This window comes from Galeopterus variegatus, unplaced genomic scaffold, assembly GCF_000696425.1.
Source record: "Galeopterus variegatus unplaced genomic scaffold, G_variegatus-3.0.2 Scaffold263, whole genome shotgun sequence".
In the NCBI taxonomy this organism is placed as follows: Eukaryota; Metazoa; Chordata; class Mammalia; order Dermoptera; family Cynocephalidae; genus Galeopterus; species Galeopterus variegatus.
In genome coordinates, this window is record NW_007726374.1 from 153,975 (window position 1) to 169,459 (window position 15,485).

Sequence of the window (15,485 nt, forward strand, 5' to 3'; positions counted from 1 at the left end):
CTGTTTTTATGACAGTACCATACTGTTTTGGTTATTATAGCTTTGTAGTATAGTTTAAAGTCCGTTAGTGTTATGCCTCCAGCTCTTTTTTTTTTTTTTTTTTTGCTCAGAATTGCTTTGGCTATGCATGGCATTTTGTTATTCCATATAGGTGTCTGGATAGTTCTTTCCATTTCTGTGAAAAATGTTCTTGGAATTTTGATGGGGATTGCATCAAATTTGTATATCGCTTTGGGAAATATGGACATTTTTACAATGTTGTTTCTTCCAATCCAAGAGCATAGGATATCTTTCCATCTTCTTGTGTCCTTTTAATTTATCTCAGCAGTGGTTTGTAGTTCTCATTGAAGAGATTTTTCACATCCTTGGTTAACTCTATTCCTAAGTATTTTATTTTTTTGGTGGCTATTGTAAATGGGCAAGCTTTTTTGATTTCTCTTTCTGCATGTTCACTATTGGAGAATAGAAATGCTACTGATTTTTTTTTGTTGATTTTGTATCCTGCAACTTTGCTGAAATCATTTATCAACTCCAAGAGTTTTTTTTTTTTTTTTGTAGAGGCTTTAGGCTGTTTGATATATAGTATCATGTCACCTGTAAACAGGGACACTTTGACTTCATCTTTTCCAATCTGGATGCCCTTTATTTCCTTCTCTTCTCTGATTGCTCTGGCTGGGAATAAACCCAGAGGGATGGAAATCATCAAGTCGAAGGTACACCTGTTCTCCAATGTTCATTGCAGCACCATTTACAATAGCTAAGAGTTGTAACCAGCCCAATTGTCCATCATCAGATGAGTGGATACCGAAAATGTGGTATATCTACACAATGGAATACTACTCTGCTATAGAAAAGAATGAAATACTGCCATTTGCAACAACATGGATGGACCTTGAGAGTATTATATTAAGTGAAACGAGTCAGGCAGAGAAAAAGAAATATCATATGTTCTCACTTATTTGTGGGAGCTTAAAATAAATAAATAAATACACAAATAAACTGGGGGAGGGAGGGAAGAAGACACAACAATTACAATTCCTTAAAGTTGATATAACAAGTGAACAGATATGAGGTTGTTGGGAGGGAGGGGGAGAGGGAGGAGGGAGGGAGGTGTCGGTAATGGGCCACAATAATCAACCACATTGTATATTGACAAAATAAAATAAAATGTAAAAAAAAAAAAAAGAAAACAAATGACTAAAAAATGGGCAAAGAACCTGGATACACATTTCTCAAAAGAAAACATACAAATGGCCAACAGGTAAATAAAAAGAAATGCTCAACATCAGTAATCATCAGAGAAATGCAAATCAAAACTGTAATGAGATATCATTTTACAACTTAACGAGAGTTAAGTGTTGGTGAAGATGTAGAGAAAAGGTGGGAATGTAAACTAGTAAAGTCGTTATGGAAAATAATATAGAGGTTCCTCAAAAAATTACAAATAGAACAACCATATGACCTACCAATTCCCTTACCAGGTGTATATCAAAAGGAAATGAAATCAGTTAAAGAGAGATCTGCCTGCCCATGTTCATTTCAGCATTATTCACAGTAACCAAGATATGGATCAATGCAAGTATCCATCAATAAATGAATGGATAAAGAAAATGTAGTATATAAACACAAATTAATACTATCAGCCTCAAAAAAAGAAGGAATCCTGTCATTTGCGACAACGTGGATGAACCTGGAGGACATTGGGTTAAGTGAAGTAAGCCAGGCACATAAAGACAAATACCACACAATCTCACTTACATGTGGAATCTACAAAAGTCGAATCCATAAAAGTAGAGAGTAGAATGGTGGTTATCAGGGGATGGGGAGTTGGAGGGGTTGTGAAGATATTGGTGAAAGGATACAAAATTTCAGTTAGATAATGGGAATAAGTTTAAGAGATCTATTGCACAACACATGGTGACTATGATTAATAACTATGTATTGTATTTTGAAAATTGCTAAAAGAATATATTTTAAGTGTTCTCAACACAAAAATGATGTGTTAGGTAATGCATATATTAATTAGCTCAATTGAGCCATTACACAATGTTCATACATTTCAAAATATCATGTTGAACACAAATATACACAATTTTTATTGGTCAATTAAAAAAATTTAACATTCCATGCAGTACTTTGAATGAATCATTTCCCCATGCACAATTTTGGTTACATTATGTATTGGTCATTTTGAAAATATTAGTTCACTGAATTATGCAGATTTTCTAAATATTCACACATTTTATTATATAATATTAAAAAAATCACTTTAGCTAATATCACCATGAATCCCATTAGAAAAGTACTCAAATATTGGAAAGCTATCAAGCTCATGGTTGCAGACATACATCTTCCAAAATTCTAATTATTCCTTGAAAGCTCAAATTTTTTCATTAGCAACAAATGCTGTCAGTTGTTTTTCTTGAAGTGAAAAGCTCCCTACATTCTTTTTGAGAAATGCTTGCCAACTCAAACATGAATAACCATTAACAAGTTTATCAGTCATTCTTTAAAGTAAAAATGATGTTCCATGTAAAAAAAAAAAGCAGCTAGTTCAGCTGGGAACTCAGTCACTTAGGTCCTAAGGCAACCTTGGTATGCAGCAGAGATTGCTGATGTGTACTTCCCACCTGTCACACAGAATATTAAAAAGCTACGCACTTGAAGGTCAAGATTAGCAATTTTTACAGCTTCATCAAGCACATTCTCATGTGAAAGTGTATTTTCCCCCTTCTTCACTGTGAGCATATGGTGGTGAAGAATACAGTGATTATCAGTAAAGTTTAGTACTACTGCCTTGATTCATGGTAAGGCACCAGCAGTTTTCCCACTATTGCTTTTATACTATCAGTGTAAAAGTCAACGGAGTGAAAAAAGGAAATAACGTTTTAGTGTATTATGAAAATAGCATTGACCTTGTAGACTCCCTGAAAGGATCTCAGGGACCCTCAGGGGTCCATGGTTCACACTTTGAGAACTACTAAGTACCCCAGGTACTTAGCATAGTGCCTTGTGCACAGGAGTTATTTCAGTACTTGGTTTCTGAGTAAATATTCAATTATAGATTGGATTTAGAAAGTTTTCTTTGACTTAGCATCCAACCGGGCTTTTTGCATGAAGTTATAGAACAGAGATCTAAATTAAAATGATTCGGAAAACAGAACCTCAAAGCCCAGCATTGTAACTATTCAAAGCTGCTCCAAACTTAACTCTCCCCTAACAACAAAACTGACTTCTTTTTCAGTGGTTTACTGAATGGACAGGGCTGGGTGTCTCAAAATTTGGGGAGTGAGCTGTGCCGGGCTGCTGGGCATGACCTGGTGACTCGCCAGAAACCGCTTGGCTTGGCCAGGGTTGTGGCTGTGGTTAGACTGATTTAGAATTAGTTATATTGGGAGCAGCATGATAATCTTGTTTTTCTTCTTGTTGTGTGCCATGTGGAATTTATCTAAGTTCTGAGTTCCCATCAAATTGGCAAGGAAGTGAGGGGTAGGGGTCAACCAGCACCCATGCTCTCTACTTGGCTACGCAAGAACCTCTTAGCTTGATTCCTCTCTGAGGTATGTAAAAAACATCCTTTTGAAACTTCTAAGGGACAAATTCCCTCCCTCTGTCTCTCTTCTGAAGATATTTGAGAACGGATTTTAATGGGGGGTCTTGTGAGTAGCAGCACATAAAACCATGGGAGAATATTTGCACATAGCCCACTGTTAACCTTGATCATAACCCTTCCCATGTTTAGTCACATTCCCCAAAACAGCTAAGTAGCTAAGTGGCTAGTCTATGATTTTGCTCTAAAGTTAAACTAGACACCAGTGATGACAGGAGAAATAGTTTTCCTCTCCTTTCATAGGCTTCCATATATACAAGCTCCACATAAGCACATTGCTGTCTTACAGAATTCCAAAACGCCATTTTACTGATTAGATCAGTTTTCCTCAAATAAGAAATTATGGAGCATATAGCATGGGCATGAGGTGTTAGGTCAAAAGGAAGCCTAATTATAAATGAGAGAGGGGTTGTTGAAATAGAAAGAAGAAAAGTCAAAGTGTAAGATGTAGTGGTATCTTACCATTTTCCATTGAGTTTCATTTACTTCTTTGTACTGAAGTTCATACTCCAGAACTATCCATCCCTTCTGAACATCTGCATTGGGTGGTGGTTCCCATCTCACTTGGATATCTGCATAAATCCCGGTTAAACTGATGTTCAGTAAAGTCCAGTTGAGGCCAGTGGGTGGATCTGGTTGCACTGTGCGATTCAACAGAATTAGTACACAGAGAGACCCAGCTTGATATTAATGGAGTACTTTTTTTTGAAGAGACTAAATTACTTTATATATTTTGGTCGTTCATACTCGTAATTCTTCCAATATTCCTGTTGTTATAACCAATTTTATAAGTACCATTTTTTACTTAAGAATGATCTGTTTTTAACTTTAAATAAAGCCTTGTAAAAATTCATTTTTGAGTCTCAAATCTGATGTATAAGATCTATAACTTTTTTTTGAAGATCTGCCATGTTTTGCTTTTTTTTTTTTAGCTCTGATAGTGTTAATGCTTTGGTATTTTGGCAAAGGAATTTATTTTAAGTCAAAACTGAAGGAACAGTCAGAAAGACCTAGAGTATTTAAACAAAGGGCTGATTTGGAGGTAGGGGTAGAGGAATCTGTTTTTTTCTAAGCTTTGAACTGGGGACAGGGACCTTGTCTTCCTCATTTCTGCACTACTACCAGCATAATCCTTTTGAACACTCTGCAAATGCTCCTTAGTTTTGTTGTTTTCCTAGCCACATGTGCTCATTTCTTCAGACAAAAAGGAAGACATTACACTGCTCTCTCAAGTGGTGACAATCCAATATTTTCTGTCTTTTACTAAACTGCCATGTGAACAACTTAAAATAGTGTTTTTGCTCAGTTTCTACTGATATACTCTACATTCTCAGGTAGATCTGTTATGTTCTGCTTATTAGGACTGCAAAGATCACAATTTCCCAAAGGTTGATGAAGACAAACATGGATTCCCAAACTAGGAACTATATCTAAATTATATTCTAGATAGTCCCAAGTAAATTATTTTTAGTTAGGTCTTATTACGGAGGGTTTTGAAAATCATTTGCAGATACAGAGTAAAATTTACTTTCTTTTTGCTATATGTAGAAGGCCAGCTAGAGTGTTGCAAAGTCTGGATTCCTGGTGTCGATCAGAGATAAGCCTACGAGATATATGCTGTGAGGAGCTCTTACTGGCTGTCAAACCTTGTGGCTAACAGGGAAGGTCTTGTATTGACCTGGCATAGAAACAGACCTTACGATGGAGGAAGTCGATCAGAGATAAGCCTACGAGATATATGCTGTGAGGAGCTCTTACTGGCTGTCAAACCTGTGGCTAACAGGGAAGGTCTTGTATTGACCTGGCATAGAAACAGACCTTACGATGGAGGAACATGCTGCTGGCCAATGTGGAGAAGACACCACTTTTTTAAAAGTAGGGACAATTCAAATTAGACTAGTCATGACTACATTTTGGAAATTAAATTGGGAGGATGTCCAAACTACATCTGCACACACAATTGCAGTAATACCTCACACTTTTGGATTTGTTGGGGATTGAGGAATCCTAATAACTGAAACTTAACCCTTTAAATAACCAAACTATAAAAATATTTTTGATTTATAATTTTCTAAAACTTATGATGTATCTTAAAATTTCCTATTTCATTTTCAATAGAGGATGTGGGACAGGGTCCTTTTGGAGAAGGCTTAGTACCACTGTTATGAACATATAACAACCTTTCCCTTACCCCTACCCAGACATTCACATACCATACTTGACAACTCCTCAGAGATACTTAAAAAGTACCTGAGGCTTAACATATCCAAAAACAAGCCCATGGTCTTCCTCTCCAGAGCCTGCTCCTCTTTCATCTTCCCTATCTCTGTTAATGGTGACTTGATCCCTCTGGTTGCTTAGGATAAAATCGGTGAACTCTTCCTTGACTCATCTTTTTCTCACCACCCCACATTCTGTCAGCTGCATTTTCAAGATATATCCAGAATCCAACCACTTCTCACAGCCTGCACTTCTGTAACCTGGTTCTAACCATTACCAGTATTCACCCATATGGCCTCCTCAATGTTCTCCTCCTTTGGCCTTACAGCCTTTGTCTCCCTTCAGTCTATTCTTCATACAATCCTCAATGGAGTTGACATAGTGATTATCTTAACACTTAAGCGAGATCATATCACTCATTTAAAACTCTCCAAAGTCTTCCTCTTCCACTGCAAGTTGAAGCTAATGTTGGCAACTGTGGAGAAGGCACCACTTTTTAAAAATAGGGAGAGTGGAAATTAGACTAATTACACTAAGCCATTACAGCAGCTTGACAGGTACTGTAGATTTGATTCTCTCATCTCTCGGACCTGATCTCCTACCACCCTCCTCCTGGCTCACTCTGCACCAGCTCCACTTGCTGTCCCCTGAGTGAGAAAAGACAGGCCCCACTTCAGGACCTTTAACCTTGCTGTGCTCTCTTGCTGAAATTCCCTTTTCCCTTTTACATGGATCATTGTCTCATTTCCTTCTTTACTCAAATGTCACTGCCTCAGGGGAGCCAACCCTGATAACCTTACTTAAAGTTGAAACCTCTCTAACACTCCTATTCTCCTACCCCATGTCTCTCCATAACATAGTTTTTTTCCGACTGCACTGGAATTAAATCCCCGAGAGCAGACATTTTCTGCTGTATCATGTAGAACACTGCCTGGACCAAGGAAAGGACACAATATACATTTTCTGAATAAACTGAGTGAAAGACAAATTTAATATATTACTTTAAATCTAGAGACTCGTCCTGCGAGGTAGTAGAACACATACATAACACATGAGGAAACGGAAGCTTGTAGTCATTGACATCCTTATTAAGATGTACTTCAGTTACCTCAGTCCTTTGTTCTCTCTCACTCTCAGCTTGCCTCCAACCCCTGCTATTGTAATTTGTCATCATCTTTTTCCTTGATTATCACAAAGTCTTCAATCTAGTCTGTCCTACTCCAATCTACCTTCCACAGACCCCAAAATTAATTTCTCTGAGACAACGATAGACTCGAGGTTAAGTGCAAGGACTCTGGAGCTATGCTGCCTAGGTTGAAATCCCAGCTCTACTTACTAGCTGTTTGACCTTGACCTAGTCATTTAATTGCTTTGAGCCTCAGTTTCATCATCTGTAAAATGGAGATTATAATAGAACCTATTTTACATGATTATTACACCTGACAGATGGTAAGTCCTTTGTGAGTGTTAGCTGTTACTGTCCTTAGGTTATTTCCCTGCAAAAACACCTGCAGACGTACCTCTTGACAGTAAGATAAAGCCCAATTCTTTTGTAGGGCACACAAGAGCACTGAGGATTTCTCCAGAGTCCTTGACAATTGTGTGCTGTTTGTCACTTTGGGAACTTAGTTGCTAGAAGGCACAGTCAATTGTGATACCCGGCAACTCTCATTCATGCTTTAAGAGGTAAGTCAACTGTTACCATCTCTGTGCAGCCCTTCCTTGTCCCTCAGGCCCAGTCAAGCATTCAAGCCTTTGGCCACCACCTCATTTGCTATGTACTCCACACATCTCAAGTCCAGCACCCACTACACTGTCCTGCAATTATCTGTGAACGTGCCTGAGTGCCCTACTTGTCTGTATCTTACTCATCTTGTAGGCTACCACACCCAGCACACGTGGCAGGCACTCAGTGCAAATCAGCCAGGTAGATGAGAAGGAAAGGCTATTGGCAGGCACAGGGTTAGAACACAGGGCTTAACCCAGTATTCTCACTGCTACCCCATTCTACTACCCCATAGAGTTTCAGCTAAAGCAGCCACACCCACTGATGTTAGGCATATACTAAACAGTCTCTTCAAACTATGCCATTGAATTATCTTTTATGCTTGTCACAGTTTTCTCAATCTTCTCCCTCAGAGCCAGGCAAGCAGATTTTACTTGTTTCTGTCTGTAGCTTCTAGCCACATTCTCCTTTCTCTTCCAGTCTGCTGATGCCTAGGAAACCACATATAAGAATGGCACATCTTGGAGAAATGACAAGGAATTCCTATAAGCAACAATTGAGATATGGTGGCTAGATTTTGAGGCACCAAGGTCAGCTACCAAATGTCCTTCTTTGATTCTTTCTATTTTGCTGTTTATAGTATTATAATATAAACATGAACATTCCAATTACAGTTGTTTGTTTTGCTTTGTTTTGTTTCCCCCTTGTGTTCACGTGATGAACAAAGGGTCATCTGTTTGAATCTTTCACTTAGTTCACTCAGCTGATTATCTCCACTGTTTATTTTGAGATCTTATAAACATGTCTTTAAACAGACTGTGGCTGTTTTATAAATGTAAAATTCCAGAATTATTATGCTTTGTGATAAAGAAAATCTAGGCTTTGATTATAGCAATGATAGAGATCAAAGGCCAACATATTTCAGTAGATCTGAATATAACCATCATATTGAACAACTAGGAAAGAAGGAATCTTAAGAGTACATTGAGTTGCACAAAAGAATGCAATCCAGGCTTAAAGATCTCCTAAAGGAAAAGACTCCACAAGGCTTCCATTCTTTTCTTCACAACATTTACTGCCAGGCTGTTTTATGTTAGAGTCAACTTAAGTTCCCCTTGCCCTCTTTCTCTTGTCCACCAGCTGATCCCATCTCTTGTAAAACAGACATCCATGTACCTATAGAGCACTTTTAGAAAGTCTTCTTACTTGACTATACTTGGACTTGCTGGCTTCCCCACTTTAGTCTAAAGCTACGTCAGTTAAAACACAAAGCTGAGATTTACCTATTTCCTCAACAGAGAAACACTTTTGATCCACCATACCACCATTTTCAGTTAGCTTGATACAGTAGGGTGTCCAAATCGAGGTATAGGATGAATTAAAGTAACAGCTGTTTTCTCCGGCAGAGACATAATCTGGGCATTCTTTCCATTCTTGAGTCCATTCTTGAGTGCTCCTGAAATGGAGGGTAAAAAAGGATTAATCATCCCAACAGTCACACCATATATAACTGAGTGTCAACCACCTTAGGTGAGGCGGTTGACAGTCAGATTCAATAAATTGGAACACAAATGTTTTGTGAAGAAGCATTTTAGCAACACCATTTACAAGAAGTATCACATCTGTGGACAATATCATTAGTGTCTGAAGACTTCCAGGGGGCCATGTGCTATTTTTGCATCTGTTTATTGACTGCATATGCTATGCCAGCCAGCTATCAAGTAAAGCAATTCCTATGGTAGGTCCTTCATTATCCTCATTCTACAGATAAAGTTTTGAAGCTCAGGGGGTTTAAAAATGTTCCCTTATTGAAACAGCACAGTCAACCCCCAAACTATACAGATTCCCAGAAAATAGTGAATCTTTGGCCCTAGGTGTTTCTCCAACTCATGGTGGAAGAAACTGAGGAGGCGTGCTGTTGGTGAGCTCCAGTCTGAGTGACACTGAAGTTTGTGTGGCCTTGTGGTGGGAAATTGACTACACACTACTTTGAACCATCTTCCCAAGGCTTTCCTATGCTTGGGAGAGTCTTCCCAATGCCTTGAACTCTTCCCATACTCCTGAACTTTTCCTTAATTACATGGAGGATCATAAGAATATTCCAAACAGGCTGGATATACAGGTGGCGTTTATGAAGCATAGGAGCTCTAGCCTTTTCCTCTTTACCCCTGACAAAGACAAAAGCATCTTTTTTTTCCATTTTGTAAATAGGACTGACATTTAATTATAGTATCAAAAATAAAGCGAAACAAAAATGGGCTCAATTGAATCAATGCATATGCCTGTCTGTTCCTTTTTTGGTATCTCTACAAAGAACAAGTTCATCTTTTCCTACATTTTGGATCTGATAACTAAAAATGAACAAATAGTAAACAAATCATGGAGGATAGATGAATACATGGAGAACACTAAGTAAATCAGAAAAGTTACATCTCCCTATTTACATTCCACCATAAGGTTATTTACCTTCATCCCACTCTATAGAAAACATCATTTACCTGGATGACTTAAAACAACAACAGGCTGTGTGTTGAATGGGACAGTGATGCCAGGAAGTTCACTATCGAAGCAAGTCAGAATTTTGGGAAAGGCAACTCCCTGGTTAGCTGCCATGGGGCCCTGAACAAAAGTGCAGGGCAATCAAAAGACTGCTCAGACTCAAGTCCAGACTCAAGTTCCCAGGAGGAATGGAACAGACATGTGATGGCATGTGACATCTGTCTGACTGGCTGAGTGAGTTCAACAAACCGTCTTTGGGTGCCTACTATATGAACACTATTCAAGCATTATATCTGGCACTAGCAGATATAATGTGTGGATATAACAGTAAATAAGATTTGATTCCTAACTTGAGGTTAGAGGAAGACTCAGAAGTTACCATCTGAGTACTTTTTTTTGGTCTCTTGCATCCATTGCACTGATATTCAATGAGAATTGATTATGTGCTGGACTATGGGGGATTCATGAGTGTCTAAGGAATTATTCCTGTCTCAGGGAGAGGGACTAAAAAGCTATATTACAAAGCAGTGTGGGTGAGCACTCAGAGGTAAGGTTCATTAGGATCCCTAAGAATTCGGACAAGGGAATGCTTGCTCTGGCTGTTCATGGAAGACTTTTAGAGGTGGTGTGTTTAGCATGTTGAAGGATGGGTAAACGTTTAATAGATGGCAATAGTAAAAGAAAGGGAGGGAACAGAGTGGTCGAAAGCATTGAGGCAAGGAAACATGGGCATGAGGGTGGTAAGGAAAGCAAGAAACAATGGAATGGTAGGAACGAATTTTCTTAAATTAGAATTGCTACTTGTGTTGGGGAATTCGTTATCCCCTTATTCACTAGCCTGTCGGCTGAAAAGAGGATTTATAAGTTAAGGGGACATAAAACCATGTAAACTTTGGCTGAGGAAGAAGAATGTAGGAGTGACGCTGTGCAGGCAGAGGTGCCTGGAGCTGGCAGGCCAGACCAGAGGTCTGCGGCCATCCCTCTGTGGGAAGAGTGCTGGGCAGCTGTGGGCAATGAGAACATCGCAGACTGTGGAGAAGGCAGGACCTGGAAGGAAGGGATGAGAAGCTGCGAGAAGACACATGTTTCCTTCTTCACAGCTGTTTCTCAGGCTAGTCTGTTTGGCATTAGGAGGAAACTTGTGAAGTATCAAGGGTCCTTGAGGTAGCTGCTCATCAGCTATTGGAAAGAACTTAGAATTAAAATGACAGGAAATCCTGGGTCTGAGACAGTGAATTTTTGCTTAAACTCTGGTTGAGATTCTTAAAATACTCTTGGATGAGAGGCAGACTCGCTCTGATGGGAAAAGTAAGTGGATAAAGGGCAAAAAAAAAAGTATAAAGTGTATTTATATGTATGTGTGTGTTACATATTTAGAATAGTAGGAAAAAGTTAAAATAATTAGGAATAGGTAGATCACTGAACAAAAAAAAAAAAAAGTATAAAGTGTATTTATATGTATGTGTGTGTTACATATTTAGAATAGTAGGAAAAAGTTAAAATAATTAGGAAAGTTACATATTTAGAATAGTAGGAAAAAGTTAAAATAATTAGGAAAGTTACATATTTAGAATAGTAGGAAAAAGTTAAAATAATTAGGAATAGGTAGATCACTGAACTGTAGTATGCTTTATTTGATCTTGACTTTCACACTAAATAAGAGTACATTAAAGAGCCTGGTTTAACAAGATTGCCAGGGAAATGAAGCTTTCACATAATAGTAGAGAGGATATCAAATGCGTTTAGCATAACTGATAGTGTAAAAGTGAGAAAACACAAAGTATAAAGATGCTCCAAAGATGCAGGATAGTGCTTAGCAAGTCTGGATTTGAAATGAAGAGTTTAGCTCTGCTGTGTTTTACACAGTTTCTCAGCTTTGGTAATGTCAACACCCTGGTGCCCATGAGAACTGTGGGAAAAACCCTGTTTAGATTATCCCAAACCCTTTAGCTCCACAGAACAAACAACTTAAAACACTTATCTTAAGAATGATGGATCAGGAAGAGCTAGTTCAAAATACAACTACCTATCTCCTTCTTCACTACGAAAGTTGAAATTTATTTTAAATAAATATTTAAAAGTTATATTTTAAACTACTAAATGTAGTCAAAGAACAAATGGACTCACAAAAATACTCTGTCAACTGTCTTCAGTGGGTTGAATTACTATATGGTGGCCAAAGCCAATTTCTGGATGCTACTCTCTCCTTCTCTTACTCCCAGAAGTTAAGTGCTTTGGGTTTGCTCCCAGATTATCTTGTGAAATAGAAGGAATGAGAACCGTGGAAAGAAATTATCATTAAAAATCAGAATGAAGAGCAGAAGAAGTGTTTTCCATCCAAAGACAACCAAGTGGAAAAGAAATCATAAAAGTAAAACATCATTTATGTTTTAAGGGCAACTATTTTCATTACATACAGCTCATGAATTTTTGCCTTAAAATTTAATTCTTTTCTTAGAGAAAAAAAAAATAACAATGCCCTTTCTCCTTTCTAATTTTCCCCACAACCTTGCACGAAAAATGAAATTTCTTTTAAAAGGCTGGGGTTATTTTTTGAGGGTGTCTAGTGTGGCAGATGGCAGAGGTGGGGGGATAATACACCCTTAAGGACCAAGTGTTCACACGTCCACTTCCTTTGAAAACAAGGCATTTATGCCCATGGAGCTGAACGCAGAGCAGCCCTGACATGCATGCCTCTTTTTGCCATGCCAGTGATTTCCATATGTGCTGAGTCCATTCCAAGCTCAGAGGCTGGATGTGGTACCATCTCCATCACAGGGTGGCAGAGACTGTTCTGAATTAACCACCCTACCATGTGGAGGCTGCTCCTTCTGCCAGCTCACCTGGCAAGAAGCAGAACCAAGTAAAACATGCGTCTGCCTGTGAGCCTACACCTTTGCTGTCCTGTTAACAGCCTGACCTGTTTAGATGCCATTATGCTTTGGATGCCAAGGCCAGGCCAGTGAACTGAAAGGCCATTGCACCTCCTGCTTCTTGCTCCTTTCTGCCTTCACTGACTCCGGTTTTGGATAAAATCATGTCACAGTTTTATTTGTGTGTCAGGGATGGGAGGTATGATCCTATACTTTCAGGAGTTGCCTGGGAAGTGAATTCTGAGAAACAATGACGACAGTCAGAGAGTGCATTCATATTGTCCTCTTTGTGTAACTAGGTAAGGAGAAGTCAAACGCATTTGTACGCTAATCAGTGCTGTCTAGTCCTGATACTCTTAACCCCTCAGTTCTGTTTGTGCTGTGGGCTTATGCTAATTTGGCTAAGGTATTCAAAATAGTAATATTTTTCAAGAGAAAAGACAAAATACTGGGTTTGCAACTTTGGTTTGGCACTTAACCATGAGGTTGTACTTAGGGTGTTTAAGGATGTGTAATTTTTTCCCCCTGGGATTCCAAACTCCAGTACAGCAAAAACTAAGACTACTTTCTGAATACATCTGAGATTTTCCCTCCACCTGGTCACATTTTTGGCAGCATCCTTGTTAGTGAAGAGCTGGAGTTAGGACCAGGGATGCTGAAAGAACTAGAGTGTGCAGAAGAGGTCTGTAGACAGTTATGTAGTCCTGATAGTTGAGGGTAAGAGACATATATTTGTGAAGGTTTCATACCTTTGGATTTACCTTTTTGCTTACATTCAAATTTGGTGAATATGAGGGTGATGAAACTATTTTCATAAAGCGAGCCCAGCTCAAGAAGTTACACTATTTCTCCATTTAGTTTATTTACTGTGTCTGTACAAGTAACTTATTTTATTTGTTTTGATTAAACTGACTCTGAATTGCTGAAGTAAAACATAAAAAATGCATCTATTGTCTCTCCTTCTTCACTTACAAATAACATAAGCAATTCCATATAAATCTCAAAAGTGTTACCAAAATATTAGCTTCATGTCTAAATGTCTTTACATAAATCAACTTTGTTCACAGGCCCCTACCTCTCTGCAGTGTCAGCCTGAAGTGAAAAAAATAGTGTATTTTGGGCCCAACCACCTTATTTTCATGTGCTTTTTGGGGTATGTCCAAGAAATCTCTCTCTCTCACACCTAAAAAGTGAATAAGATCAGTCTTGGTAGCTAACTTGAAGTATTTGTTATCTGAAAATTAAGCACCAGGTCTGCATTAAAAATAGCCTTATAGCGTACCAATAATCACAATAGTACAGAAACAAACATCGTTTTTACAATCTAGGAACTGGAATTCTACATCATTATTATTTTAAATTATCATACTACCAATAAGAAGAGCAGCAGCTACCATTTACTGAGTACTTATTACGTGTGCAGCACTGTGCCAAGTGCTTTTATGTATTGTCTAATAAAGTCCTCACATGAAGCCATGAGGCAAGTCTATTATCTCCATTCTGTAAACGAGGAGGCCAACTTGTGCGCAGACTGACTACTTTGCCCAGCATCACTTGGTGAGCAAGTGCTGGAGCCAGGCTGAAGATGCAGGTTTCTTGGCCCTGAGCTCATGTCCTTAAGTGCTCGCTGCATCTTCCTTCCCTTTCCTAGCTCCTCTGTGGAGCAGACAGCACATCCTTGGACTGAGGAACAACAGAAGCCTAGGTTAAATGGTCCTCACTAACCTTGCCTCTTAGCTTACACCTTCCATGGGAGTTGGGTGGAAAAGAAGAGATAATGACGTGTTTAAGCCTAAAATTTAAAAAGGTGAAAAGGTACAACATAAGGGTAAACGGAAAAGGAAATAATGACAGGCAACTATATTGAGAGAGCTTTGTCTCACTCTTTCACTGTTATTTTGCAGGACCATTGGTAAAAATGGAAGAAAAAGGTATCACAATCCCTTATTGGATGATGTAACTAATTTAAGGGGAACATAGTTGATTGCCAATATAGAAACCAAACAATCTTTCAAAACATACAAGTTTTCAGAAAACACCTATGGCTTCCCACCACAAATAAAGTAAAATTCAAAGCACTGATCTGGGCTCCAAGGCTTTGCACAGTCTGTCTCTGAGTATAACTCTGTCCCCTTCCCACATCACTCTCCCCATTTCCAATCTTGTGCCATCAGTGCTGGCCTTCTGCTTTCCTCAAACATGCGGAAGCTGCCTCCAGGCCCTTGCATTTGCAATTTCCTCTGTCTGGACAACCTTTCACCAGATGCTTACATGGCCTCTCACTTCACTTAGTCTCTGCTCTAACACACCACATTAGTGAGGCCTCTTATGACCTCCCCATTTCAAATATCACTTGAGCCCCTACACACACACACTCACGCCCCATCCTGCACATGCACACTCTTATGTGTATCCATGCACACTCTAACCCATATTCCTGCACATGCACACACTCATGTACATCCGCACACACTCTCCCCCCATTCATGCACATGCACACACATGCACATCCACATACAGTCTCCCCCCATTCATGCACATGCACACACATGCACAT

The 15,485-nt window shown here is 38.9% G+C and overlaps 1 protein-coding gene across 2 annotated transcripts in view; it reads right to left on the reverse strand.

The window, feature by feature from the left end:
- GHR (growth hormone receptor) overlaps positions 1–15,485 on the reverse strand; it is a 160,474-nt gene that overhangs the window by 14,813 nt on the left and 130,176 nt on the right. Inside the window, exons 4-5 of one of the 2 annotated variants that reach the window (XM_008566695.1) lie at positions 8,840–9,012; positions 4,073–4,182 (exon numbers count right to left, since the gene is read on the reverse strand). In XM_008566695.1, the coding sequence (XP_008564917.1) occupies positions 4,073–4,182; positions 8,840–9,012 (283 nt within the window). Of the gene's footprint in view, positions 1–4,072; positions 4,252–8,839; positions 9,013–15,485 lie in introns of both variants that reach the window. The other variant, XM_008566694.1, reaches the window with a different exon arrangement.